The sequence below is a fragment of the Annulohypoxylon maeteangense genome (assembly GCF_022496945.1).
Source record: "Annulohypoxylon maeteangense strain CBS 123835 unplaced genomic scaffold GGS22scaffold_1, whole genome shotgun sequence".
In the NCBI taxonomy this organism is placed as follows: Eukaryota; Fungi; Ascomycota; class Sordariomycetes; order Xylariales; family Hypoxylaceae; genus Annulohypoxylon; species Annulohypoxylon maeteangense.
In genome coordinates this window covers 131,032-158,409 of record NW_025953248.1, presented here as the reverse complement: position 1 = coordinate 158,409, position 27,378 = coordinate 131,032, and the positions used below count along the sequence as shown (strand labels likewise).

The window sequence follows — 27,378 nt, the reverse complement described above, 5'->3', positions numbered from 1 at the left end:
AATTAAAGCTAGGTACCTTGGTTCACATGCCTATGCCTCGGCTTGAAACCCTCTAGCACGTTTAAGGTTCCCTGCCTACCTACCGTCCATAGGTACATACCTATAGTTTCCAAGGTTATTTACAGTTAACCTGATTGCTACAGGAGGAAGCTGCTAGGTCAATACAGATTACCTAGCATATTGTACCTAGATCATAGTATACCGTATACTTTCTTTTCTTGTCTTCTCTTGTCTATGCAAATGACGTATTCCTATAACCATGCCCTTAATGTTTAGCATGTAATTCTACGAAACCGCTGAGAGATCCTCAGCCGTACTCGAGACGAGAAGTCTACGTTCCATTGATCCCGTAATCGCCTACAATAATAGCATCATGGCGCAACGAAACGATCCGACACGCGACTCTGCACCTGATTTGCAGATACTAGGTGATCAGATTACCCTTCAACCGAGGAGCTATGTCGAAGCTCGCCGCGACGATGGTCAAGAAGAGCCCTTGATGCATAACATGGCTCGCTTTCGCTCAGAACCTCTACAGTATGGGTTTCGACCATCTTCCCTCTCCCTACCTACCTAGATATTGTAATAGGCTGTAGAAGGCTAATTAGTAATTCTGTGTAGATTTCTTCGCGAAGTTTCCTTATACGTTTCCGGCACAGGATGGCGAGCTTACGACAAGGCCATCGGTCAACCAATATTCTACTCTGGCTTCTCCGAGCAGATGAAGAATGCCGTCGTGTCCGCGCCTCTCTTGCAGACCCGAATATCCCAGCTAGCCGACAAGCGACTAGAAGTCGAGGAGAAGGAAGGTTGGCTTAAGAAAGATGACAAAGATTTTGATATCAAAAGAGCCCAGAGGCGGGCTATCATAGAGGCCGGCATTCGAGAGGTCGCCGAAAAAATGACGAACGATATGATTTGCAAATTCGAGAGTAAAACCTTCATTAGAGGCGCATATTATTTGGTTACGCAATTGCTTACGAGGGCATATCATCAAGGTGGGCTCTCAATGGCTTCTAGCTCCTTGCCTGTTCACTCATCCTAATTAGCTGTATAGGGATACACGTGTCTAGTGAAGAGGTTTTGAGGTTACGAAATGTAGCTGAGGTGGCAGAGGCAAAGAAGCAAAGCATCATTTTTTTGCCCTCTCACCGATCACATGTTGACTATGTTTCTATGCAACTAATTTGTTATCGGTTGGGTTTAGCATTGCCTGTTGTCGTTGCAGGGGATAACCTTAACTTTCCAGTCGTCGGAAGCTTTTTACAACACGCAGGTAGGTCTATATCATGCTCACTTCAGTACTTAAAGGCTATGAAAACTCACTATCCTAGGCGCAATGTGGATTCGGCGGTCCTTCGGTAATGACACACTTTACACGACACTTGTACAAGCTTACATAGATACCTTACTTCAAGGGGGATATAATTTCGAGTGTTTCATCGAGGGTGGTCGTTCGAGGACAGGAAAACTGCTCCCACCTAAGTTTGGTATCCTTAGCTTCATCCTCGACAGTCTCTTATCGGGCCGGGTGGAAGATGCCATCATATGCCCAGTGAGCACTCAGTACGACAAAGTTATCGAGACAGAGGGCTACGTCACAGAGCTTCTAGGTGTTCCTAAAAAGAAAGAGAATCTGGCCGACTTTTTGAGTGGCGGATCATCCGTCTTGTCTTTGCGACTGGGAAGGGTTGACGTTCGTTTCCATGAGCCTTGGAGCTTACGTAAATACATTGACGAGCAGTTGGCGAAACTCTCTATATCGCCTGACACTTTACGATTAGATGCCAAGAGTCCAGAAAATGCCTCTGTCAAACAGAAGCTGCTAAGAATCATGGGATACAAAGTTTTGTCGGATATCAATGACGTGTCCGTGGTAATGCCCACGGCTTTGATTGGAACCGTGTTGCTTACCTTAAGAGGTCGTGGTGTAGGAATGTCAGAACTTATGAGGCGGATCGAATGGCTCATCGCTCGCGTGGGGGCAAAGGGGGGACGCGTTGCCCACTTTGGAAATGCCCCCCTATCTGACGTCGTGGAACGAGGGTTGGATGTACTCGGAAAAGACCTTGTTGGCGTAGTTCAAGGACTAGCAGAGCCAACTTACTATGCCGTGGACAGATTTCAGCTCTCATTTTGTGAGTTACTTTCTAGACATGCTCTCTCTTTGATTGAATTGCGGGGATTGTTATCCATGGGATATGCTACGGCTCCTTCATTCGCCTTTTAGAGACTACGCTAACGTGTTGCAGATCGCAATATGACGATTCACCTATTTATCTCGGAAGCGCTCATTAGCGCCAGCATGTATACGCGTGTGAAGTTAGGTGGCGGCCCCGCTCACCAGGAAATATCTTATAGCACGTTACGGGAGCAAGTACTATTCCTCTCGTCATTATTCCGTGGGGAGTTCATCTTCCCGGGTGAAGGATTAGCAGCAAATTTAGAGAAAACGTTAGTTGGATTGGAAAACGACCGTGTACTAGACCTTAAGAGAGACGAGCAAGGAAATATATTGAGCATCGGGCTTGCAAATGAAGAAAGAGCCGCCGGGAGAGAAAACTACGACTTCTACTGCTTTTTAATCTGGCCATTTATCGAGTCTACCTGGCTTGCCGCTGTTTCTCTTATGGGACTTACCCCTCCTCTCGAACAGAAAGACGGCGACGCTATTTGGATTGATGTCGCAAAGGCGCAAAACACTGCGCAACTAGTAAGCATATGATTAAACCGTCGCCTTAAAATCGAAATACCATGACTAACACCCCTAACAGCTTGGCAAAACTCTTTACCACCAGGGCGACCTAAGTTATTTCGAAGCCGTGAATAAGGAAACGCTAAAGAATTCGTATCAGCGTTTTGAAGAGGAAGGCATCATTTACGTGGTAAAATCGAAAGACTCGAAAACACCGCCTCGCTTACGCCTCGCGTCTGAGTGGATGCCCTCTCGCGACTCGACGAAGTCCGGCGCACTACAACCATCGGGTAGACTTTGGAACTTCATCGAACGCATCGCCCCGAGCAGACGAGAAGGCAAGAACCGGCGAGACGGTGCGACTGTCAGTACTCGTGTGTTGAGACTGGCGGATACCCTGGGGGCGGAGCTGTTCAAAGAAGCAACTAGTCCGGAAAACAAAGCCGAGGCCATGTTGAATGACGAAGAAGCGGCAAGGCTCAAGAAGGCCATCAAAACGGAGAGAAGGAGAAGGAGGTTGGAGGGCAGAGCCCATTTGTGATTGATGCGCTGCTTTGCAAATACCGACCGCATAGACAACACTATCATTATCGCCATCCTATCAATGGTTCGATTCGGAATTACTACTCTCAGCGGCGGACTGAAACCGGAGCATATTTGCACGCCTACTTACACCGCCTAATACGGCGGAACACAGATAAAGCACTAGTTTCCCATTCGTCAACAGCGGAAATCCGCGCACGCTTGACGGTAGAGAAACATTTAGGCGGATACAGGGGAGAATACGAATCCTTCCCCGGTGAGTGGATACTGCAACCCTCCGGCGCCGGCGTGGATCGCGATGGAGAAAATGGGGAAAATGGAGAAAATGGAGAAAATGGGGAAGCTGGAGGGGGGGAGAGACCGGGGGATGGAGCATGTGATGGTGTGGTACTGCGGGGAACCGCTCGTTATAACCTAGATTAGACAGGATTGGTTTAGGTACGGAGAAGTCATATTACAAATATGAAATCACAATTTTTGGATAGGTAAAGCATTCCCTCGTTCCCTTTATTAATTCCTCAGAATCGCCAATTTGTTCGAGTTAATTAGGTGCTCTCGCCTAGGTACCTACCTAACCATGTCATCATCATCATCGTCGTCGTCGTCGTCCCCTTACCCATACTTTGCACCACGATACGTGATGGCATCAGTTGCCGTCTCGTTGGGAGGTCTACTGAATGGATATGACACAGGGTCAATTGGCGCCATCACGCATATGCCCCAATTCGCCGAATCCATAGGACATCTTTCGTCGACGATGCTAGGCATCACAGTCTCGATGATCATGCTAACGGGCACCCTTCCGTCTGTGTTTGCCGGACATTTCGCGGATAAGTTTGGGCGGATATCCGTGATCATTCCCGGAGCTCTCATGTTCGGCTTAGGTGCGCTAATACAGGGACTCTCTCACGGCTTACCGCAATTCATCGCCGGCAGAGCGATTGCTGGATTCGGTCAAGGCGTGTTTCTCAGCAACATCAGTGTATATATATGCGAGATCGCGCCATTCAGATACCGTGGAACGTTGGCAGGACTGCCTCAGTTTATGGCTACAGCTGGGGTATGTTTTGGATATTTTACGTGCTACGGTACCCTTAATATCGAGTCGGATATGGCATGGCGCATACCGTACATCGTCCAGTGCCTTTTCTCCGCCCTTCTCTCATGGGCTTGTCTTCTACTTCCAGATTCCCCGAGGTGGCTCATGCTAAAGGGAAGGCAAGCTGACGCACTTAGAGCTTTAGAGCGGCTTGACTTCAACATGGTCGAAGCTGAGCGAGATTTCCTGATAACCACTGAGCAGAGACCTAGTCTATCGCCCTGGCAAAGCTTCTCACTTTTATTCAGGAGAGGTTATCGCGCACGTACAATTCTCGCGCTGTTCATCCTCGGGATGGTCCAGCTGTCGGGCATAGATGCTATCACTTACGTACGTATTCGTCCTTCTATCTCGCGAACCTTCTTACCGAATTGACCTAACATATCTTACCCCTTAGTATGCCCCTATTCTTTTTGAGCAAGCTGGCTTGTCATCGGCCAATGCCTCTTTTTTGGCCTCAGGCCTTTCGTCTATTTTGATGCTCGCTATATCCATCCCAGCCTTCTTGCTTGCCGACAAGTGGGGGAGGCGCACCTCCGCCATCGCTGGCGGCCTCGCCCTCGCTAGCTGTATGTTCCTTATCGGGAGTCTCTACGCTGCAGGCGTAGTTCATCCTTATGGTGTTGCTAGATGGCTCGTTATAATCGCCGTCTTCGTATTTGGCTTGACGTATTGCGCGACTTGGGGAATCGTTGGGAAGATATACGCCAGCGAGATACAACCAGGGCATACGCGCGCCGCAGCGAACAATGTTGCTATGGGCTTATGCTTTGGCACGAATTTTCTGGTAGCTATCCTGACCCCAATTCTTCTGGAAGCATCTGCTTTTGGGGCCTACTTCCTATTTGGCGGCCTGGCTCTTGGCACCGTGATCGTGCTCGCCGCTTACATGCCCGAGACTCGTGGCCGGTCCCTAGAAGATATACAAGAAGTGTTTCACAGACCTATGGCGTCTAGCAATCTTATACAACTTCTGCGAACCCTCGGTCTCGGTCTCGGCCTTGGGACGAGACGAAGAGCTCATCCGGCTGCACATGAGTTGGCGGCAGGTGAAGAGATCGAGATGGAATCCCATAATGAGACGGGCGCAGTTGCTGCTAGCGCTGTCTCGGTAGAAACAGTGTCTAGGTCTATGAGACTTGAAGTTTTAGTATAAGCTTTTGGGACTTTTTTTTGGCGCCACCATGGAAGGATCATCCATGAGTTTAGATTTATGGTATCACACGTCTCATTAGTTTGTTCCCTACTATCTAGAGATTATACCTGTATGCAGGCTTTACCAGGTCTCCGTCCAACTAGCTGTGTGTTGTGTAAATATCTTACATCCTGGACATTATACTTGTAACTATTATTTATAGCCGAGAAAGACAAAAATACACAGCACTATGTATCATTGCAGATTTTTTTCTACTTTGATCATGGAGGTATCGAATTATTCAATCCATCGTATCAAGGCGATATTTTATTGCTGAAGTAGATTCCACAATCCCAATGAGGCTCCTGCCAAAGGCATAAAAAGTCGGAAAGCATTCAAGTTTCCCCACGTATCAATCAGTTTCCGAATAGCCTCTTGGCTGAGCGGCTTACCAGTGCCCGAGTTAGCCGCTATCATGATCTTATTAATCCCTCCGATGAAAAGCAGCGTGAACGGGGCGAGCAATAGGTTCGACACAGCTCCCGCGGCGAACCCCCTCCACTCCAAGCCCTGCGCTCTATACCTATAGGCCAGGTATACGTAGTTCAATGCAATGAAAGCACTCGTTGTTGGTATGTAGTGCATCCCTCTACTGAATTGCAAGTGCCACCCTTTCAAAAGTCCTTCCGATGTAGTCCCACTCTGGAGAATCGCGGGTACTGCGCAGATAGACAATGCCCCAATACTTCCTAAAGGCCGTAGTTAGGTATGTTTAGACATAGTGTGTTCTCATCAGCGATCCTTTGCGAGCCTACCTGATAGCCAAGCAGAGCCTAGAATACCCCCTATAGCCGAGAGGGTCAAAGGCGTCGACAGGAAAGGCATGTTTTATGTTGAAATGGTTTTGTATTTGTTCAATAGAGATTTTGTGTACCTTATAAATTTGAAAAGGTAAGTAAAGGTATAGCTTCACTAAGGTTAGGTAGGTAGGTAGGTAAGGAAGTACCAGGTAGTTATATAATATAAATTATTTTTTGCTGTTCCAATAGGGGTCGTTGACTATGCTGCGGAACCCGGACAAGTCGAAATTTCCGTTTTAGTCCGGGATGGAAAATCAGACCATCTTGTCATTTTTACCTCACTATTGTGCAATCAAATATTAGGTATATTTGCGTTCAAGTAATATCGGTGAAATCGAGGTTTCTTCGACGGCGGACCATAAGAACAAATCCGCCAACCCGCCAATTCATGTATACAGTAAAATACAGTATAATACTGTACAGTCTGATACATATCCCACACAGTGTCCTGATTTTTACAGGGGGTTATAGCGCTACAAGGCGCTGGAAGCCCCTGTAATTAATGGTGGTTATAGCGTATAGCCTTTTTACATACCTACCTCCTAATAAGGCTCACCTAACACCCCTCGTTTTGAACTATTACGCGTATATTTTTATTTACCTACCTACCTACCTATTACGCATTCAATTGCATTAAATTAATTAATTAAATCAGATCGATCAATTTAATTGGTTTCGAAAAGGTTCAAATATTAATAGTAACTTTGAAACTTAAAAGGGCTTTAACGTTAGCTTTAAGGCATTTTACATACCTAAAAAGCTACTTATAAGTTATAAGGAGCTAATACGTTATAAGGCCTATAAGTTATAAAGCTTTCAGCACCTTATAACGCTATAACCCACTGTAAGACTTGGGGCACCATATAAGATATATATCAAACTATACGATATTTCACTATATACATTTCAAGACATTAATTAAATTGGCGGGTTGGCGGATTTGTTCTTATGGTCCGCCGTCCGAGACGACGATTACTACCTAGCATATAAAATTGAATTGATATTAATTGATTCCATTCTAATTTGTCAGCGCAGCGTCAAGCGATAATTCGTAATGAAAGAAAGGGGTTATGAGGTTAAAATCAATAAAAGGAGGTGGGACGGTGGTGATGAAAAACCAATCTCTTAGGTTTCTCTCTCTCTCTCTCTCTCTTTTACATGTTACAAAACCTTATGTTCACCCTTAGATACCCATTGGAAATATAGAAATACCAAACGACCTTAGAAGGTAGGTAATGAACATAATATAGACTTGGTAGAAATGGGCAGAGTGTCAGGTTAGTACCTATTCCTTATTTAAGGTAACCCTCAACGATGGCGATGTAACGCTAACAACTTTTCCACTAGAGTCTAAGTTGAAGATAAGCTCATCCATAGCTGCCGATCCATATATGACTGACTCAACCGAAACCCACGATCCGCACTCAGTTGAGAACATCTTATTCTCGTTCCGTGGAGCGTTCGCGTCCTCGAACATTGCTTTAAAAACCACGCGCTTTCCACCACCCTCAGCTGGCCCCTCTAAGCCGCTTGGATATAGCCTTATGCGCGGAGTGACTGGGTAGTATTGGTTCTGCAATGCCGTAGCTACCCAGGCAAAATCTGTTCCGTTGCTGAACCACTGGGATATGCTTAGCCCGGGGAGTTTGTCAATAGTAATCGTCATAGATGAATTCAATCCGTCGTCCGGGGAGACGTAATGGCCACTGTATAAAGAATCCGCTTCGGAGCGAGCAGCTTCTTCCACTGATAGAAGGAGAGAATCCCCAATTATATCTGTCTTCGTGTAAGCATTCTCATATTTTTATGCTGTTTTTGGTAGGTACAAGCATACCAGCAAGACTAAATCCAGCATTGCCTGGAAGTTCACCAGCAAGAAGAATCGATATTCCAATGTCAAAATCCGGTAATATTGCCAAGAGGGCCGAATAATCTCCTATATTTCCTGCTTTGTTGAAAGCTGTGGTATATCGATATGTATCATCCAATTTGATCCTTCTAGCCCCCCAAGGCACTGAGTTAATAGGAATTAGTTACTATTGCTTATTATGAGTAGCAATTTTGGATTATAGCGATAATTGACTGTCGAGGAATTTAGGAAATTTTTGACTCTTAAAACAGATACAGGTACCTAAACAAGGAGAAAAAAGAAAAGGGGCAGGGAAGGAAGGGGAGATGGAGGAGCTGAGATGGATAGCTCTCTACGTTACATACTACCGACCATAGCTAGTGGATCCGATGAAAATGCGAACGGCTTTAGCCATCGTCGTGTCGTAACCGGTGAAAGCAATTTATGGCTGAGAATTGCTCGACCTAAGGCAGATAGATCTGATGCTGACGCATACATGTTTCCGGTACTTTGGTCATATTAACATCTACCAGCAATTCATGCATCACAGGCACTTACGCTGCAGATTCGCCTATATCAAATGCCCATCCTGTCTTATCGTGATCTCCGGGTATGATTCCCCGTGAGTCTTCTGGGGCTCGAAGAAATGTGTTGTTCAGACCTAGTGGTTCGATCACCGTTTCGTCTAATAGAGTTTGAAAAGTCTTTCCTGTAATTGTTTCGAGAGCATAACCTCTAGATACTTCTATCAGATGGTTCGTTGACTCGGTGAATCCGGTTTCATACTTACAAGAGCTGGAATGCAACATTGGAATATGCAGGTGTTTGGTATGGTGCTAGAGACGGATAGAACAAGCCAATCCCTTGAAAGAATTCTTGACACTTTTGTCAATATGTATTATCAGTCTTGTGGGTGATTTGGAACGTACGTGCTCGATCACAGGTTGGAAATGCTCCACACTGTAGCATATGATGTTAATATTGAAGTGCTACTGTGGATTGTGAGTTATAATCGGGAGTTTTACGACCATCTAATAAGACCAGGGCGTTGAAAATAGACGAATTATATAGAATATACGGAATGGAGAGAGAGAGAGAGAGAGAGACAAGGACCACGATGATTAAGGTAGGCTTCCTAATCGACTTACTGGAGGCTTTTGGTCTTGAGATAAAGGTGGGAATCCAAGCTGAAGCACCTGGCCTCTCGTTTCTTTCGACTGTGTAAGTTCCCCAAGTAAAGCATCTGAAATCGGTTAGCCGTAGATCATCTCATCTCAATATTGGTACTAACATTCACGTGGGATTCCGGTCAATTGCGTTGCTAGTCCTCCAAGGGTGATTTCGTCCCATGATACATAATTTACGGGATCAGATCGATTAGCTAGCGCTTGGAGCTCGGGTATATATCTGGTGATGGGTTCATTCCAGTGGCTATCGCCAGCATTGATCAAGAATGCATATATTGTGTAAATCTTAGTGAGACTTCCAAGTCGAAATACAGTATTCTCGTCGACGAGTTTCACCCCTGTAGAATTTTGGTTTGCGAGGCTTGGTGCTGTATGTGACAAAGAGAATAGGGGTGCTGGATCGTTTGCTGAGAAGACTTGTATTGACATGGAATAATTCTGAGCTCCTGCCGTGATGTTGACGAATCTATTTTTCAATGTGGCTACCGCAGTTTTAACTGCATCGTTTCCAGAAAGACGAAGAGGCTTCGGGAACACCGGCCCATCAAGTGGGCATGTAGGAGAAGCAGAGGAAAGCAGCACAAATGCCCCTAACACAAGGCCAGCTACACTAACGAGCATCTTCGAGGTATTCGGGTGGAGTAGGATAAATGTAAAAATATAAAATAGAGGTATGTAAGTTAGAAGTACCTATATCGCCATGTTTGGTAGCATTAGTTTGTGACTGAATCTAGACGAGACGAGAATTTCCCAAGACAGACCCTCGAGATATATAGACAAGCTCGAGGACAATAGAATAGGAATAGGTAACCGGGGCCACGTCCAAGTCGTCGGAATATGATATTGATATCGCATCCATGGCACATCTAACCAATGGTATAGCTAGCTCGTATCATGGCTAAAAGCAGAGTTCCGGGTTTTTGCGGTGACACCCAAGGTTACTATTTACAACCCTATAGCTACTCTTGTAGCTACTAGGTTCATAGGCAGGTAACTACCTTAGACCCTTGGAGTGCTGGAGTCTAGATTTGAGGATAGAGTCATTGCGCGTTCTGTAGAGACCTCATATGACAACGAGGTCGGCTGTTTACTATACCAACCATCTCGAGTATGGCCTTAGCAGTGTAACGTTGGTCCTGGGGGGGGACAGCTTGGCAATCTGCGTTATCGACGAATGCGGCGAAGCTTTAGCACCTTCTTATACAGACTTCACAATTCCGACCTAGGTAGGTACTTAGGACGGAATTACGAATTATCGCTTAGGTACCTAGGTATCAACGCGACCTGCGACCTGGAATGGAAGGCTGACCCCCGTGCGTCATAGTAGGCATCTTCGTAGCAGCGGATAAAATCATACGCGTAACAGTGTTATGGATATGGCGACGACTTTGGTCCTTGGCATCTAGATTGCAACAGATAATCCGATGCCCACCGGCGGAAGAGGTCAATTCCTTCCTGAATAAGATGCGCTCCGTAAGATGCCATCATAGTTAGGCGGCGATGGGCACAATCTAGATTGCGAATCTAAAAGAGTTGCAATCTCACGATGCTAGGTATTAAAAAAACGTATAGTTACCTACCTAGGTAGTGGACCTATTATATTCATTTGTGACATGGATGCTAGAAGAATTAAGGTGTTAAGAAATGTCAAGACTAGGTACCTACCTTAGGTAGGTAAGCACGGCGAGAAGAACAGAAATGTGCCCTATAGATTTAGCGCTGTACAGCACCTGAGTCACTGTCATTACAGGAGGGTTTAGTGGATAAATACTGTGCGACTGGGGATAAATTGATATGATTATCGACCAATGTAGGTGTAGGACGTAAGATGACAGACAAAACAGAATCAATAGAAATAACAGAAATAACAGGAATTCGGTCACAAGATTAATTATGAGTTTGCTTATGTGACGATAATTTCATGTGATTTGAGCAACGCATCCTATTCAGGAAGGTATCGAGGTTAGTCACGTCTGTGATATCATGTATCGTGCCTCATGGTACTATCACGTTAGATAGATAGTACGTACTACGTACTCTTCTTTTTAGGATCTCGACTATTTATCGATGGCTGGAATATTAAGAGGATGAAGTAAATCTGCTAGGTACGGAAGATTATCAGAATACGCCGCAATACTTCGAGAAATAGCATCACCATGTATTTATCCGTATCCACCATTACCGCTATTCTCATTTCCAACTTCGCGACAGCAACAGCAACAGCGACAACGACAGCTACAGCGAAAGTAATCCACCTATCAGATCTCAACGGAACTTTCATTGAGCGCCAGGTCCAGCACCCAAATGGTAGCCTAGTCAACGTATACCTTAGAGACTCCTATAAATCCCCTCTCGGTAGCGTAGACTCTCTCGACAAGCGATTCCATAAGACGTATCATGATGGTAACCACACCGAGATTTGCGCCGAGACTAACTTCGTCGATACATCTACTCTCGAATCAGCTCTCTGCAGCGATTGCTCAGCCATTATCACCGAACTCAAGGCTAACCCGGGTTTTTTCGAAACGGGAGACTACACGGACAACGAATACAATTACCTTACCGTGTGTGGATCGTGCGCGTTTGGTGTTCATCGTACCGACGGCTTAAGCTCGCGGGTGGACATTGGTAGCAAGGATGTGATAGACAATATCAATTCGGCTCTCATCAGGTGAGTACCTAGTCGCGCCGAAATTCCCATTCGTGTCTCCCCTTCTCCCTCCGTGTCTCTCCGTTTAGTTAAGGTTGTCTCACACAAAGCGATAGGTTCTCTGTCGATGATCATGTTGGAGCTACAGGAAATTTCACCTGTAACTCGGCCCCTATTAACTGGGCAATATTGAAGGCAGCTTAGCTATAGCATGTCCCATGTTAAAGCGCCCTGGTCAGCCAGTGAGAAGCAGGCGTGCCCTTTTAGATAGATTGCGACGGATATCATAATTTTGATTTTAAACATCTGAGCCCGATGCATACTTAAGTATATACGAGATTTTATTCTGCCCATCACCACTTAGCCTCTTTTCGGCTCTGGAATCCCTTCAGTATCCCGACAATATTCTCAAGCGCGGCCAAATATGCCCTCAGCTCGGCAGCAACACTAGCCTGGTCCTCTCCAAGCTTAGGGTAGAAGTCTTTGCGGTACGGGCAGGCACTCATCGCGGCGGAGAAAACGGGCTTGATAAGGATACCGTGGTGAGGCTTAAGGGTCGAGCCGTATGCGTTCCTGAAGGAGGTGGAGAGTTCCTCAGCTTCCTGAGCTATGTTCTGGCTGAGAGCGATGCAAGTAAACTCCAACCCACTGATTGAAGCAGTTCGTTAGCTTATGTATACCCTGCAAGAGATGACTTAGGCATGAACATACCGAGTTAGCCATAGAAGCCCCTCGGTGGCGACGTGCTTCTTTGTCTTGAGCTCGTTGATGACGAGAGCTTGCAAGGTCTCGGATTCGGCAGGGGCGGCAAGTTGGCGTTCGCGGAGTTTCTAGCACGGGTTAATTTCATATAGTCCCGATACATTCTCTGAATCTACCCTTACCTTGACGTTACCCAACATGTCAGACTTGACCGGCGAGAAAGCCACTGATCCGAGCACATCTACGCCACGGCGGTGGTAAGTAATGAATATCACTTAGGGTTGGAGATTGTAGATCATGGACGGACCAAACATAGTAGTTAAAGACTCGGCGGCGTCGAGGAATTCGGTGGTGGAGATGGCATTGTCATTGTTGGCATCGACTGGCACGTCGACGAATGACTTCTTGAAGGTCTGGAGCAGAGTGCCACCAGGAGGGAACGCAGGGGCAGACATATCGTGGTTGATTTTGTTGGAGGAAATACTGAACTGGAAAGGTAATTTGGGAAGAGTACTGGGTAGAGTGGAAGGGCGGTCAATAATATTGTTAAGTCTAAGTGGCAGAGTGGATAGGGGTACGTGATACCTCTTTGGCATGGGCTGCATGGAGGATAGGTACCTAGCATTAGGTACCTAGCTTCAGGAGTGATGTGTAATGGGGGGTTAAAGAGGGGCAGGTGAGGGGTCTTTCGTTTACTAGCCACCACTCAGCCAGTCAGCCACTGTGGATTGTGGATAGTGGCTTATTACACAGTCTAACCAACTGTACATGTGGATATGCATGTATTAGGTACTTACTTCGAGTATGTCATTGAATACTAATGATGTCATCGTACTTAAACTCCCAAGCCTCCCTTTCTTTTGTTTCGAGCAACCTTGGAACTAACCACACAAATCTGACATCGCAAGATCGCGCCCGGGAACTATCTTGGCATCTATCTAATTACCAAAATACCTACTCACAGAAATTGTCAGAAACCGAGGTCAATATTAATTACCTACATCCATCTTACCTATGATTTGCTGAGCGGAATGCCAGAAAGGAAGAGTCCCATATTATTGTTATGGCGCCTCGGGGATTTTCAAAAACAATCCCATCCTCCTTTTTTGGAAACAAAAAAGCAAAAAAAAAACAAAAAAAAAAAAAAAGGTACAAGTCTCCCCAGTCAGCCAGGCTGCCAGGGTACGGCTACTACAATTCAAGCTTAAAAGTAAATACCCTGCCAGCTTACCTTCCTGTAATACAGTAGGCTGCTAGGCTGCTAGGTAGGTTTTTACTTACCGTACCTACATACTTCGTAGTCTTACCTGTTTCAATATCCTAGAGCAAGTCAATCAGCCACATATGACGACGTTTCTTTTACCTCTACATACCTAGGTAGGTACGTATTCTATACATATCTTCACATACACACAATAAATAAAATATTAAGCCTATGTCTTGTCCTTTCCTCTTTCTCTTTACTCTCGCCTCTCTCCTCTTATCTCACACCACGCCTTGTCTTAATTCTTCCTGGTCTCTCCCACGATCACTCAACCACCGAGTTTAGAGCTAGTGCGTTCTCCTAATACTCCACAGCGTCGTCATCGTATATTTATGTAGTGTAATATAACTTAACTGTCATCCCTCGCGCTCTCCCATCTTTTCGACAGAGCTAGAAGCTGTCACATCCTATTTAGATCCTCTTTAGATGCCCAGGAAACGGGGTGGCGTATAGGTCTACCATGTCTGGCTCTCACGAACACGATGGTCAACATGAGCATTCGGATTTTGTCGAGAAATTGAAACATCCATTCCACGACCTAAAAGAGAAGCTTAAGGACACTCATTTGTACGACGCAAAAGTTAGCCTCATCCACAAGAAGTATGCCTACAGTCTTAATCACAATCTTGAATTCGATGTATTGATTATATTATAGGCATAAGCTCGGGAAACTTGGAAATCTCGTATGTTCACCTTTGTTTTTAAAGTTACCAGTGCCTTATTCATGAGTATATCATGAGTATATCACTCACAAAAGCTCGTCGTATAGTTTAATCCGGAGCATCGCCACGATGAAGAACATGAGAAAGCGTGCGACGAAAAACGCAACAGAATTTCCAAGAATCACCGTTTCAATTCGTATTTCCCCGAGCATGATGGCAACCTCATCAAATGGTATGTTGATGGGAGGGACTACTTCTGGGTAAGCGTACCTTCGAATCTCTGGAGCCTCTCTTAGCGTGACAAGTTTACTTACCTATGGACGCAGGCTGTATCTGTAGCTCTCGAGCAGGCGAAAGAGACTATCTATATTGCGGACTGGTGGCTTTCGCCCGAGTTATTCCTTCGCAGACCTCCTTATTTTAATCAAGAATGGCGCTTGGATAGAATTCTCAAGCGTCGTGCCGAAGCTGGCGTGAAGATATATGTTATCGTATACCGCGAGGTTGAAGCCGCACTAACTTGTAACTCCGAACATACGAAGCATGCGCTGCAGAGCTTATGTCCTGAGGGTTCTCCAGGCTACGGTAACATCAAAGTCATGAGACACCCAGATCATAACTTTTTAGAGAATGCCGCCGATATGACATTCTACTGGGCCCACCATGAAAAATTCGTCGTCATCGACTATGCGATGGCCTTTATTGGAGGCCTAGATCTCTGCTTCGGTCGCTGGGACGATCACCAACATATCCTCTCTGACGTTCATCCTGAAGGAGTCGCCAACGAAGTTTGGCCGGGCCAAGACTTCAATAACAACCGTGTCATGGATTTTCAGAACGTCCAAGACTGGAAGCAGAATGAGTTGAGTAAGGCTGACTATGGGCGGATGCCGTGGCACGACGTAGCCATGGGAGTGATCGGACCATGCGTCTACGATATTGCAGAGCACTTTGTCCTACGCTGGAATTTCATCAAGCGAGATAAGTATAAGCGAGACGATAGATTCGATTGGTTAATGCTACGGGGCCGGGAGGGCGACGATGAGGACCTTGTGGGTGTACAGCGACCTAAACATCCGGTTGGGGATTATGTGCTTCACCCTTTATCGCCACTGGAAAGCAAAAACCTCGAGGGGCGAGGAACAATCCACGCCCAAATCGTCCGAAGCAGCGCTGACTGGTCCAGTGGGGTACTTACAGATTGTACCATTGCATCTGCATATTCGGAGATAATACGTAACGCTCAGCATTACGTCTACATCGAGAACCAGTTCTTCATTACCGCAACAGGCGATCAACAATCCCCCATTCATAATACTGTTGGAAAAGCCATCGTTGACGCCTGTGTAAGGGCCGGTAGAGAAGGGAGAAAGTTCCGAGTTATAATTGTAATCCCCGCCATTCCCGGATTCGCCGGCGATCTTCGCGACGATGCAGCAACTGGGACACGCGCCATTATGGACTATCAGTACAAGTCGATATGCCGTGGCGAACATTCAATCTTCGAGCAGATCAGGGTGCAGGGGGTCAATCCGAGAGACCATATCTTCTTCTTTAACCTGCGTTCTTACGATCGCTTAAACAAGACCCCCGCCATCAGGAAGCAGGAAGAGGTCTCTGGCGTCAAGTACCAGGAGGTTCAGCGTGCTGAAGCAGAGGAGATCATGGGTGAAGGTATCCACGGTATCGCAGATGTCGAGGGTGAACGAGATGAGCACATGGGTAAAAGAGAGCAGCAGAAGGAGATTGCGGAAAATACGAGGAGTAATGAGGCCAAACGTCGTTTTGAGGAAGCCAAGCAGGATGGCCAGGACACTCAATCGGCCTCAAGTGTAGCTCATCATGCTATGATTGACACTGGTATGCTTTCGGAAGAACCGTGGGAAGGTGATCCCCATGAGGAGGTTGATAATTGGATTCAAGAGGAGCTATACGTCCACGCCAAACTCCTTATCGTCGATGATCGCACTGTGATATGTGGCTCGAGCAACCTAAACGACCGTTCTCAGTTAGGTAGCCATGACAGTGAGCTTTCGATCGTCATGGAGGATGCTGATAAGATCCAAAGTGTCATGGATGGGCAACCTTTTTCGGCAGGAAGACACGCAGCCACCTTGCGAAGATATCTTTGGCGGGAGCACTTAGGTCTGTTGCCACCGCAGCAGCACGATGCAAGTAACGACCCAAACGCCCAGCCACCGGGAGAAAATTCGCCCAACGATATATGGGATAGAGATGACAGCTACAAGTTCGTCGAAGATCCGATGAGCGACAAACTCTGGGATATGTGGACCACCAATGCTACGACAAACACGCAGATTTTTAGACATCTATTCCACGCGGATCCTGACGATCACGGTAAGTACCCGTAAATCGAAGAGGAATTACAGGGATACTAAAAGCTTGAAAAATCTAACCTAAATCTAGTCAAAACGTTCGAAGACTATAACACTTTCTTACCTCCAAAGGGGGTAAAAGCCGGTCATATTTTCGATAGGTTTCTGCCGCCAGATGACATTCGCAAGAAGCTTGACCAGATAAAAGGGCACCTTGTATGGATGCCGCTGGATTATTTAAAAGACGCGAACATGGCCGAGACGGGGCTGCAAGTTAATTCATGGACTGAAAGCGTGTATACGTAGGCGACCTCGTTCACCAGGAACGGGATATCTAGGTATGTATGGAAGAGTGCACAGAGCTGACGGTGGATCTTCCTATAGTATCTAGCTAGATCACATACCAAGTGTTTAGCTTCGTCTAGAGTTCCTAAGTAATCGATGACGGAGACTGATTACTGCATATGTTGGCGAAGATTTCGTCTCTAAACCCGTCCATGATCTCATACCCGAGCAGGCTACTACCTCCTGATTGACTCCCGTCACAGCGTCGACTGTAGATGCGAGCCCGAGTATCTTCGCTTGCTCTACAATAAAAACCTGATGTACTAAGAATGCAAAGTTTGGACCCATAGCCGGGATTACTCTCTATACCCTAACTCACAACAGGAATGTCATGTGGGCACGCATTCAAACGGGGGAGTCGCGCGTGATGCAAGATGAAAATAGTTCATGATGCGGTCTAAAGGAGGTTTTTGAAGCCAAGCGACGATCCCAAATATATCATAGGTAGGTAGGTACCTATGTAACGTCATGCTACACCGTCGGAGATGTGACGCCGTGTCCTCCTAACGGTATACCAACATCTGCTCCGCAAAATACCTACTAGGTATATTTTTGGCGATTTGTTGGTAGTTGGCTGTTCCTACCGGATGAATTGGGAGTAGCTGTCTGCTAGGTAGCTGAGCTGATTGGGTGCAGCTTGACTCGTCGCCTCGGTATATCATCTCACGAGCATTGCCAATTTTTCCATGGCGGAACTCGTCACGATGCAACTTGTCTAGAGACAAACATGAAGTCTAGACATAGATTAACATTCCCTTGATTTCGTGCGATGTAAGAAGTTCTTAGTATATAAATCCCCATTGCCAGATGTTCCGTCCCAGACTCAATTGCTTGTAGATACACCTAGCTGCCAAGAAAGTGTACTGGTTTTTTAACATATTATACTAGTCTATTATATTATTTCTCGGCCAATACATAACAGCCACAGCCATGTCACGCCTTATTTACGGGTTTATAATCTTGTCGGGCTTAGTCATGGGACGGCCAGTAGCTGAATGCTCTTCCAAGCCTCCGGCGTTCTTCCTGGCAGGCGACTCTACGACAGCACCGGACGGTGGCTGGGGAGATGGCCTGCTAGCTACGCTCAAGAAGCCAGCCTGGGGTGTGAACATCGGAAAGAGTGGCGCCACTACGGCATCATTCTTGGCCGGAGGGTACTGGGCCAATACGACAGGGCATGTTAAAGACAACGTAGCCAAATACGACAGCTACGTCACCATAAGTGTAAGGACCCAAATCCCGAGCAAGATATAACCGATTGTGCTGTATAGCTGTATAGGCTAACGAATAGGCGCATCCGCCAATCGTCTCTCCATAGTTTGGGCATAATGACCAAAAATCAACCAGTGGGGTTACCCTCCAGAAGTATCAAGAAAATCTCATCAAATTCGCCAATGAAGTTAAATCGCTGGGTGGCAAGCCGGTATGTGTCTCCTGCTGCCCCTAGAAAATAGGACGAGAACGTACCTAGATATGCAGTCATATGAGAAGAAAATGAGAAGAAAACGAGAAGGGAGTAGGGAAGAAAAGAGAGAAGAAACGCTTCAAGGTTGTCACTAACGTATGACTTCCCTAGCTTCTTACGTCTTCGCTTACACGCCGCGTCTTCCCCTCCGGTCAGGACCACAATGCCACGGACTCGCTTCACGACCAGCGCCTAGCTGCCATTGCGGCGGCTAAGGCCACAAGTTCAACTATAATCGACCTCAACGAAGCAAGCTTGAAGTACATTAATGCCATAGGGAAAAAGGCCGCTCGAGAATTTAATTACGGCGCAGACATGTCGGACACGACACATTTAAATCCGCATGGTGGCGCTGTCTTCGGTCGTATGGTTGCAGACTTGATCATCCGCGCGGATCCCTGTTTGGAGCAATATTTTACTCCTAACAAGACCCTGAGTGACTTGATTTGGGGCGATTTGCCAGCTTGAAGTAATCAGGTTCATGCGGTGGCTATTGCTAAACTTGGGAGCCCGAATCTGTAGCAGCAGCTTTGTTAATAATATACTAGTTACTTAGATAGATATGTTTGCGTCCCTGCGTAATATATAGACTGGGATATATTATAGCGAGTCCTGGAGGCGTAGTTTAAATTGGTAGACCAATCCAATCACGACATTTGCATTTGATTGTTGAAATTTAGGATTCCTCTCCTACCATAAATTCAATCACCATCCCCTCCCAGCCATCTTTTGCTCGGGCCTCATGCTGCTTACGCTGATGCCAACCATCGCCTCACCGAGACCTTCACTGCACTCGGCTAGCACTTTCGGATCTTGGTAGTGCGTCGTAGCTCTGACAATCGCCTTCGCTCTCTTAGCAGCATCTCCAGACTTGAATATACCACTACCGACGAAGACACCATCGCAGCCTAATTGCATCATCAACGCAGCATCTGCCGGGGTCGCCACTCCGCCGGCGGCGAAGTTAACCACCGGTAAGCGTCCCAATTCTGCCGTTTGTTTCAGAAGCGCAGCATCGCACTCGAACTCTCTCGCTAAAGCCCTGATAGCCAGATCCCCGCCCTCCTGAAGAGTAGCTCTCGCTCTCGCAATATCGCGGTTGACGGTGCGCATGTGCTTTACAGCCTCGACGACATCACCAGTACCTGCCTCGCCCTTGGTGCGGATCATGGCAGCTCCCTCGGCGATGCGCCTTAACGCCTCGGGCAAGTTCCTACACCCACAAACAAAGGGAACTTTGAATCCACTCTTCTCGACGTGGTACGTATCATCGGCGGGTGTTAAGACCTCGCTCTCGTCGATGTAGTCAACACCCAGCGCCTCCAGGATCTGGCACTCGACAAAGTGGCCGATGCGTGCCTTGGCCATAACGGGAATGGTCACGGCGTCCTGGATCTCCTTGATCTTTCCCGGATCGGACATGCGTGCCACGCCACCCTCCGCCCGGATGTCGGCCGGAACACGCTCCAGAGCCATGACAGCACAAGCGCCGGCTTCTTCGGCGATGCGTGCTTGGGCTGCGTCTGTCACATCCATGATGACACCGCCCTTTAACATCTGCGCCAGTCCCGTCTTGACGACGAATTCGGACTTGGAAGAGGAAGGCAAAGATGTGCCATTGGTAGGAACCGAAGTACTATTTGTGACACTGTTCGTCATGGTTGTGATCGAGGGTTGTGCTTTGCTTTGTCGAAAATTTGACTAGAGGTAATGAGGGTGATACTTGAAGCTTGAAAAGTTTTGGGGACTTTCAACCAGAAGAATCGAAGGTTGGGAAATTCGGAGAGAGAGATCCAGAAATTCGGAGATGAGTCAGTAGATACTTAGTAGGTTGTAGGTATCTACATTACATTAAACAAGGGTCAAGGTGTCAAGGACATTGACTGACAAGGTACGCGAGGATCGGGACTTCCCTATTTCCTTTAAACTTACTCGTGGATGCATCATGGATGTAGGTATTCTTATGTAGGTAGGTACCGTGTATAGCCGTCCTTTCAAGATACAGTAGGTAGGTACCAGGTAAGCTTGAGGGGAATTTCCAGGGACTAGTCTACAAACAAGGACTCATTCGCCAATCAAATGATTGCCCAGATATTTAACGTATCTTTGGTTTGCCCTAGAACACCTTGTTGGGTCGCGGGTTCCGATCAATGGAAAATTTTCCACGGCGAGGAAGGCAAGGAAGGCAAAGAAGACCTCGGAGGGCGGGATGACGCATACGGAACCGCCGGTCTCGGGGATAGCTAAAGCTATGTAGGTACCTACAACGAAGTACGTATAAGGGGATAATTCCGCGGAATGCGGTAAACCTACCTACACATGTACCTATCAAGATAAACCTGTACGTGAATTTGATCAGTGATACATGTATGCACGTATAATTACCTACTAGTAGGTAGGTACCTACCTACTAATGTAAGTACTAGGTATTTATGTAAAGGAACGTCGAAAGAAACGGAAACGATAGGTACCTACTAACCTAAACAATCCCGGAACATTGAATATCATATTCAATCGCCGTGATCAAACGCCTACATATAACTCATCCATGGATAAGTATTACTACCTGCACTAGATCCCGATTATCTGTATTGAAATCCGCCATCGAACACCCCGTCTGGTTCTGCACGCCTAAATTACTTGTTTGCCAGGCAATATCAGACGAGAAACCTATTTGACGAGAGTCAATATGGTAACGGTCGGTATTCTTGCACTTCAAGGGGGCTTCTCAGAACATCTCAGCTCTTTACAAAAAGCAGCTACCCATCTATCGGTCTCGTCATCGTCATCGCCATCGTCATCGCCAACGTCAACGTCAACCTTCGACTTCCTCGAGGTACGGACGCCAGACCAATTGGCTAGATGTGATGCCCTAGTCATCCCCGGAGGAGAAAGCACTACGCTTTCACTTGTAGCAGCACAGTCTGGATTGTTAGAACCGTTGCGGGAGTTTGTCAAGTGAGTATACCATGCATGCATACTCGTATCTTCTACTAATGACATAAGAGTCAACAAGAAACCAACATGGGGTACATGCGCAGGTCTCATTCTCTTATCCGAGCAAGCTAGCGCCACTAAGAGAGGTGGCCAGGAATTGATCGGGGGACTTGATGTCAAAGTCCACCGTAACCATTTCGGTCGACAGATAGAAAGTTTCGTGACAGACTTAGACCTGCCTTTCCTATGCCAGGACGGCGCAGGGGACCGGGCTGCTCCATTTCCGGCCGTCTTCATTCGAGCTCCTGTCGTGGAGGAGGTGTTGGCCGATTACGTCGAGTCTATGGAGCACATGTCAGAATCTGCGCCACCGGAGATCGTCAAGCCCATTTCTAGAGGTCAGGTTAACCAAGTCTTAAAGACGAAAGTCGAAGTATTGGCAACCCTTCCGGGGCGTCACGCCTCAAACAAGGCAGCAGCTATGGCAAGGATTAAGACCATAACGACACCAACCGGTAATGGAGACAATCAAGTTGCGTCTCCTAAAGGAGCAGGGGATATTGTAGCGTTGAGGCAAGGTAATGTATTCGGGACTAGTTTTCACCCAGAGTTAACCGACGATATTCGAATACATGCCTGGTGGCTACGTCAAATATAAACATCTAGGTATAATGCTGTACATTGGATGGACCAGGGTGCTAGACTAACCTACCTGGTAGGCACATGAATGGCATTTCTTGGGGTATTCCGGCTTGACTTCTCCCCCCCTTCTCCCGAAGCTTCATTCAACACCTGCTTTGTACATAGTTAGGTACCTACCTCGTTAGAGATACCCAATTCAAAGGATTTGGGCAGACTAATTTTGGTACCCTGTTGTAGCTTCATACTTCGTCTGGACTAGGAACGCGATTTAACATGTCGGAGGCGCCCGAATTACATCTAGAGCGGATAAGTCAGCGTACAGCGTAGATACATCGTATCTGGAACAGCTTACACTTGCGGGGTATCGGTGCTAGGGTAGTACTAAGTACCTAGATACGTAGAACGTGGAGTCGGCACCCCGTCGGCGATCAAGAATGGGGGTTGTACCTATGTACGCCGTTTAGAAAAACCAGAACTCTTTATTATTCAAATCGAACACAAAAAATATCGAACACCAATATACAACATACCAGGCACGGTATTTACCGAATATATCCACCTTGGCCGAGACCACAACTTACATACTAGGTAGTTTCGTTATGGGAAAGAAGAAAGTCCTCGTCGGGTAAGTTTTAGCATCAGCTCTCGCGAACAACGAGATGAAAGAAAGCAGCTGATAATTCCCAACATTAGTTACGGTGTAGATATTGACGCTGTTGCTGGCTGGCTTGGTTCGTACGGAGGTGAAGACAGCACAAGCGACATTAGCAGAGGTTAGATTCCTCAGCATTCGAGCATCTATCTGGTCACAGGTTCCTAACTTTTTAATTAGGGATATGGGCTGGTACGGTTGGAACTCGGCGTCTACTGAGACTGTTTGAAAGGTACAATATTAAAGCGTCATGGTTTATACCTGGCCATTCACTCGAGACTTTCCCCGAGGAATGCGCCATGGTGAGAGATGCCGGTCATGAGATTGGCCTACACGGATACTCGCACGAAAACCCCGCCGACATGACGCTTGAGCAACAGCGAGACGTGCTAGATAAGACCTACAGGCTTCTTACCGAGTTCTGCGGCAAGCCCCCGAAGGGTAGCGTGGCGCCTTGGTGGGAAACGAGCAAGGAGGGCACTGAATTGATGCTCTCCTACGGGATTGAATACGACCATTCGATGTCGCATGAGGATTGCCAAATGTATTGGCTACGCACCGGCGATACTTGGACAAAGGTAAGAGGAGTCGAATTCAGCCTCCGGTTCCAATCCAATTCGCTTTTCTATGGTGGTTAACTCGGCCATAGTATGTTACATTACGCTTCCATTGCCGCCGTCACGTCCTAGAAATAAGGTCTATACATTCAGACACGGGGATTGGATATTCAGCGATGGATATAAATTTCCACTCGAGCGCTGCTAATTTGTATTAGGATCGACTACTCGAAGAAGGCCGAGGAATGGATGAAACCTCTCGTCAAGGGGCAACCGACAGGCTTGGTAGAAATACCAGGTAGTTGGTACATCGATGACCTTCCACCTATGATGCGAGTTACATTGTTCTTCCAGCTTCATACCCACGATTTCTCTGCATTAATTTCATACCCCATTAAATAAGATATATTATGATCATTAACAGATAGAGCTTTTTAGGTTCATGAAGAACTCGGCAAATTCCCATGGATGGGTTAATCCGAGGTTCGCAAAGGGATCTCAGTTTGTTGTTTCTGTCTAACGATTGATATAGGGATGTTGAGGATATCTGGCGCGACCATTTTGATTATTTCTATCGCGAATATGACGAGTTCATCTTCCCGATGACGATACATCCCGACGTGTCAGGGCGACCACACGTACTTTTGATGCATGAGAGGTATGATTGTTCCTAACCATCACCGCTGGCATGATACCTATCTAGTACTTATCCCAATATAGATTGATCGAACACATTAACAAGCATGAAGGCGTGGAATGGGTGACGTTTGCCGAGGTGAGCTTAGATTCGATAACCTATCTACTCACATCACATATCTACCAGCACTTCTAACTACTTAGCGAAGATGTGCGACCACTTTAAAAGTAAGAACAAGCCGCCTGAGGGTGCCATGATGCCGGCTCCTCCAGGAGAAATACTCACGAAGTCTAAAGGGGGAAGTTTCTTAGGTACCTAGGTAAGTACCTAGCTAGCTAGGTCGGTATCTATGTATATCTTCATTGAAAATAAAATAGTACCCTATCTCGAAGTAATAAAAAGAGACCTTATAAATCTTGAGCATTTTATTTCGAAATTATCAATATAGACGCCGCATTCCAGGAACATATTATTCTATCCATCTACTATATTTATAGTACCTAGGTAGGTAGGTTCATATGTTGCTGTTGTGGATGAAATCAGTTACATAGGAACACTTCCTCGAAGCAGCCCATCGATAACAGCACCTATCGCTAAGACCTTTTCTTCTTCAAGCTTCCTCCCGGCTATCTGAATGCCAACTGGCAGACCAAGCTCAATCATCTTCTCCTTGCTTTGGGTCCATACCCCTGCGTTCCATTCGTCCAGTATATTCCTTGGTATAAAATTCCATGGAGCGTTATCATCTATAGGAGAAACTTTACCCGCCGGGAGTACCAGAGCGGAGTAATCCAGAACATTCCAAATCTTCGTATAACCCACCCATCGACAAGAACGATGCGGAACAGCAGTATGGGGCATAGGCGGCATTAGCACGACGTCGACCTGTTTTCCTGTCTTTGGCGATTTCATCTCATTCCACTTCCTAAGGTACGTCTGCTGAAGCGTAATTTTGCGCTTATTCAATTGCCAATAATCGTAAATCGAGATGGGTTGGCCTCTATTGACCAATGCCTCTACGTGGGGAATAAAAGGTTCCCCACCCGCTAGGATATCCCGACGAATGTCCTCGCCACCATCAGCTGTATAAAATTCATCCTAGATCAAGAATGTATTAGGAATATTGTTCATAGGTACCTTGGAAGGAACAGTATCGGCAATGAGGAATCTAGTCTTACCATAACCTGAATACATTCATCATGGAGGTCGGCATTCCATTCAACGATCTCATGGCCTGCTATTTGAAGCTTCTCCGCCAATGATAGGAGCACTCGACTGATCGGCGGGTGTGGTCTTACCACTCCGTCGTCGGTTAGTAGACCGATGGTCAGCGGCTTGGATTTAAATTCTCGGAAAATCTCATCCCTCCAGGGCACTGGGGAACACCGAGCATCACGTTCCCACGGCTTCATCTGGACTAGCTCTTTCATCACCATGGTTAGCGACGATAGTTTTCTAGCCAGTGGCCCTACCGATGAGGGGACGTGCTCTTGCCCTTCGGTTGACACAGGCACCCCGTAATATGGGAGACGGGAACTCTACATATACACCTAATTATAAGAACTAGGACCATCTAATGACACGGGGAAGATGCCTCTCACACTTGGCTTCAATCCGTATAGACCCGTCATGTGGGCGGGTATCCTAATACTACCGCCGATGTCTGTGCCCCAACCAACGATGCTGCCGCGGAGGTTTAACAACGCTGCTTCACCACCGGTTGAGCCCCCCGGAGTGTACTCCTTACACGAAGGATTTGAGGTGAGACCCCAGAGGGGATTTTCAGTTTCGCACCACTACGAGCGGCTATCGTTAGATGACATTTGCATGTCAACATTGAGAACGAGGGTCAGGATTTACCATTATGCTCTGAGGAAGATTCGTCTTGGCTAGCACGATAGCGCCAAGATTTCTAAGCATATCAACTAGGACGGCATCTTCGGTCGCGGGTGCGAAGGTGCGGCCGACGTATCCGAGTGTAGTATCATAGCCTTTGACGTCGAACTGATCTTTGAAGGTGACGGGGATGCCATGCAACGGACCAACAACGCTTCCATGCTGATTCCGATAACCATCGAGCTCACGAGCCCGTGTCAAAGCTTCTTCGAAGAGAATCTCCGTGAGACTAACATTATTATTGGTTAGGTAATCACCAGACGGAAGTTCTAACGTAGGCCACTAACCAATTCGTCTATCATAAAGTCAGACTGCACTTTTTGATGAGTTGACTACCTTTACCTGGCTGTGAGCTGCAATAGCCCTTTTTTCAAAAATTAGTCGTTTATGATTGATATTATTATTAATGGGAAAAGGTCTTAAAATGATGATGATAATAACGAGAATAATAAAAATCAACTCAGCGGTCTCTACTAAACTTGTGTATATATGCCCTCGTCACTGTTTCCGACGTCAGTTCACCAGAGGCGATGCGACCGACCAATTCCGAAACATCATCGATATCGACCACGGACGAATCAAGATCTGGATTCTATAAGTTTAATCAGATTTAGCAACTCTCGGTTTCCATATAAGAACCTTTATTCGTCGCAATGAACGTTCGTGATTGAGGCCAACCCTTTCACACATACTTGATCATTGACAATTGTAACTAATGCTTGAGCTTGAGCCTCGCGTTTCATCCGAACTTTCTCTTGCCATGAGCTTGGAGGATTTTCCATCGTGAAATAGGGACCTCCTTGTTTCGTGTGGATCGGATAATGGAAGGGGTTTTGGAACTACTAGGTACTTCGTAATATATGCCTACCTATTATATACCTACTAGGTAAGAGGTAACATCAAAGTTGTGGTGATAAAAATGGCATATAGAAAGACTATATAAAAACTATATAAATGAAATGATTATTATCGTCGAGCTGGTTGCCGGATGCGCACTTGCGAATTCGGTCGTATCAACGAATCGGTCCCCGTTAACGGCAAGACACGATAACGTATGTAGGTCCCTAACTGGCCAAGGTATCTATCTGTTCGAGAGATACCCAGACACCTCCGCGTGCCCAAAGTGGGATCTTGAATATTAGGTACCTAGATACCTACGCCTAATATATCACTACTAGGTAGTACACATGGGCACTAATAGAATAAGTAATGCTAGTTGCTGGCTGCGATTTGCGATAAGCAATTATCAACTCTCCCCTTATCCA

The 27,378-nt window shown here is 46.5% G+C and overlaps 12 protein-coding genes across 12 annotated transcripts; 7 read left to right on the top strand and 5 right to left on the bottom strand.

Annotated features, from left to right (window-relative positions):
• The first annotated feature begins 148 nt into the window (after positions 1-148).
• Positions 149-3,266, top strand: GGS22DRAFT_694 (acyltransferase-domain-containing protein). The gene is made up of 6 exons (XM_047967821.1): positions 149-537; positions 622-998; positions 1,058-1,276; positions 1,335-2,138; positions 2,253-2,713; positions 2,775-3,266. The coding sequence occupies exons 1-6, from the start codon at positions 374-376 to the stop codon at positions 3,234-3,236; spliced, it is 2,487 nt and encodes an 828-aa protein (XP_047823349.1). The 5' UTR covers positions 149-373; the 3' UTR covers positions 3,237-3,266.
• Positions 3,267-3,715: 449 nt separating this feature from the next.
• Positions 3,716-5,762, top strand: GGS22DRAFT_696 (putative MFS sugar transporter). The gene is made up of 2 exons (XM_047967833.1): positions 3,716-4,667; positions 4,735-5,762. Exons 1-2 carry the CDS (start codon positions 3,816-3,818, stop codon positions 5,491-5,493), a joined length of 1,611 nt encoding a protein of 536 aa, XP_047823348.1. The 5' UTR covers positions 3,716-3,815; the 3' UTR covers positions 5,494-5,762.
• Positions 5,763-5,778: 16 nt separating this feature from the next.
• Positions 5,779-6,460, bottom strand: GGS22DRAFT_148493 (uncharacterized protein). The gene is made up of 2 exons (XM_047958992.1): positions 6,288-6,460; positions 5,779-6,221 (listed from the first exon to the last, which is right to left on the bottom strand). Exons 1-2 carry the CDS (start codon positions 6,355-6,357, stop codon positions 5,800-5,802), a joined length of 492 nt encoding a protein of 163 aa, XP_047823347.1. The 5' UTR covers positions 6,358-6,460; the 3' UTR covers positions 5,779-5,799.
• A 1,157-nt stretch (positions 6,461-7,617) lies between these two features.
• GGS22DRAFT_182857 (beta-lactamase/transpeptidase-like protein) lies at positions 7,618-9,989 on the bottom strand (the record flags this gene model as incomplete). Its single annotated transcript, XM_047964019.1, has 8 exons — positions 7,618-8,108; positions 8,167-8,346; positions 8,547-8,689; positions 8,740-8,916; positions 8,972-9,056; positions 9,111-9,141; positions 9,330-9,424; positions 9,473-9,989. 8 exons carry the CDS (start codon positions 9,987-9,989, stop codon positions 7,618-7,620), a joined length of 1,719 nt encoding a protein of 572 aa, XP_047823346.1.
• Positions 9,990-11,401: 1,412 nt separating this feature from the next.
• GGS22DRAFT_148486 (putative necrosis-inducing factor-domain-containing protein) lies at positions 11,402-12,850 on the top strand. Its single transcript, XM_047958991.1, has 2 exons — positions 11,402-12,039; positions 12,135-12,850. Exons 1-2 carry the CDS (start codon positions 11,525-11,527, stop codon positions 12,220-12,222), a joined length of 603 nt encoding a protein of 200 aa, XP_047823345.1. The 5' UTR covers positions 11,402-11,524; the 3' UTR covers positions 12,223-12,850.
• Positions 12,372-13,175, bottom strand: GGS22DRAFT_182855 (het-c; the record flags this gene model as incomplete). The annotated part of the gene is made up of 4 exons (XM_047964018.1): positions 12,372-12,666; positions 12,730-12,848; positions 12,903-12,961; positions 13,028-13,175. 4 exons carry the CDS (start codon positions 13,173-13,175, stop codon positions 12,372-12,374), a joined length of 621 nt encoding a protein of 206 aa, XP_047823344.1.
• A 1,026-nt stretch (positions 13,176-14,201) lies between these two features.
• Positions 14,202-17,454, top strand: GGS22DRAFT_636 (phospholipase D/nuclease). The gene is made up of 5 exons (XM_047967627.1): positions 14,202-14,584; positions 14,640-14,667; positions 14,754-14,906; positions 14,973-17,004; positions 17,074-17,454. The coding sequence occupies exons 1-5, from the start codon at positions 14,445-14,447 to the stop codon at positions 17,286-17,288; spliced, it is 2,568 nt and encodes an 855-aa protein (XP_047823343.1). The 5' UTR covers positions 14,202-14,444; the 3' UTR covers positions 17,289-17,454.
• Positions 17,455-18,252: 798 nt separating this feature from the next.
• Positions 18,253-19,311, top strand: GGS22DRAFT_631 (carbohydrate esterase family 12 protein). Its single transcript, XM_047967607.1, has 3 exons — positions 18,253-18,551; positions 18,646-18,750; positions 18,904-19,311. Exons 1-3 carry the CDS (start codon positions 18,258-18,260, stop codon positions 19,258-19,260), a joined length of 756 nt encoding a protein of 251 aa, XP_047823342.1. The 5' UTR covers positions 18,253-18,257; the 3' UTR covers positions 19,261-19,311.
• GGS22DRAFT_617 (SOR/SNZ family-domain-containing protein) lies at positions 18,824-20,653 on the bottom strand. Its single transcript, XM_047967563.1, has one exon. It carries the CDS (start codon positions 20,449-20,451, stop codon positions 19,498-19,500), a length of 954 nt encoding a protein of 317 aa, XP_047823341.1. The 5' UTR covers positions 20,452-20,653; the 3' UTR covers positions 18,824-19,497.
• A 637-nt stretch (positions 20,654-21,290) lies between these two features.
• Positions 21,291-22,860, top strand: GGS22DRAFT_148473 (SNO glutamine amidotransferase). The gene is made up of 2 exons (XM_047958990.1): positions 21,291-21,750; positions 21,799-22,860. The coding sequence occupies exons 1-2, from the start codon at positions 21,482-21,484 to the stop codon at positions 22,385-22,387; spliced, it is 858 nt and encodes a 285-aa protein (XP_047823340.1). The 5' UTR covers positions 21,291-21,481; the 3' UTR covers positions 22,388-22,860.
• A 110-nt stretch (positions 22,861-22,970) lies between these two features.
• Positions 22,971-24,412, top strand: GGS22DRAFT_176816 (family 4 carbohydrate esterase; the record flags this gene model as incomplete). Its single annotated transcript, XM_047963465.1, has 7 exons — positions 22,971-22,996; positions 23,065-23,144; positions 23,204-23,601; positions 23,815-23,916; positions 24,005-24,063; positions 24,113-24,238; positions 24,301-24,412. The coding sequence occupies 7 exons, from the start codon at positions 22,971-22,973 to the stop codon at positions 24,410-24,412; spliced, it is 903 nt and encodes a 300-aa protein (XP_047823339.1).
• GGS22DRAFT_524 (amidase) lies at positions 24,380-27,171 on the bottom strand. Its single transcript, XM_047967326.1, has 8 exons — positions 26,806-27,171; positions 26,593-26,705; positions 26,456-26,477; positions 26,401-26,408; positions 26,078-26,342; positions 25,819-26,013; positions 25,396-25,755; positions 24,380-25,315 (listed from the first exon to the last, which is right to left on the bottom strand). Exons 1-8 carry the CDS (start codon positions 26,893-26,895, stop codon positions 24,761-24,763), a joined length of 1,608 nt encoding a protein of 535 aa, XP_047823338.1. The 5' UTR covers positions 26,896-27,171; the 3' UTR covers positions 24,380-24,760.
• Between the last annotated feature and the right edge of the window lie 207 nt (positions 27,172-27,378).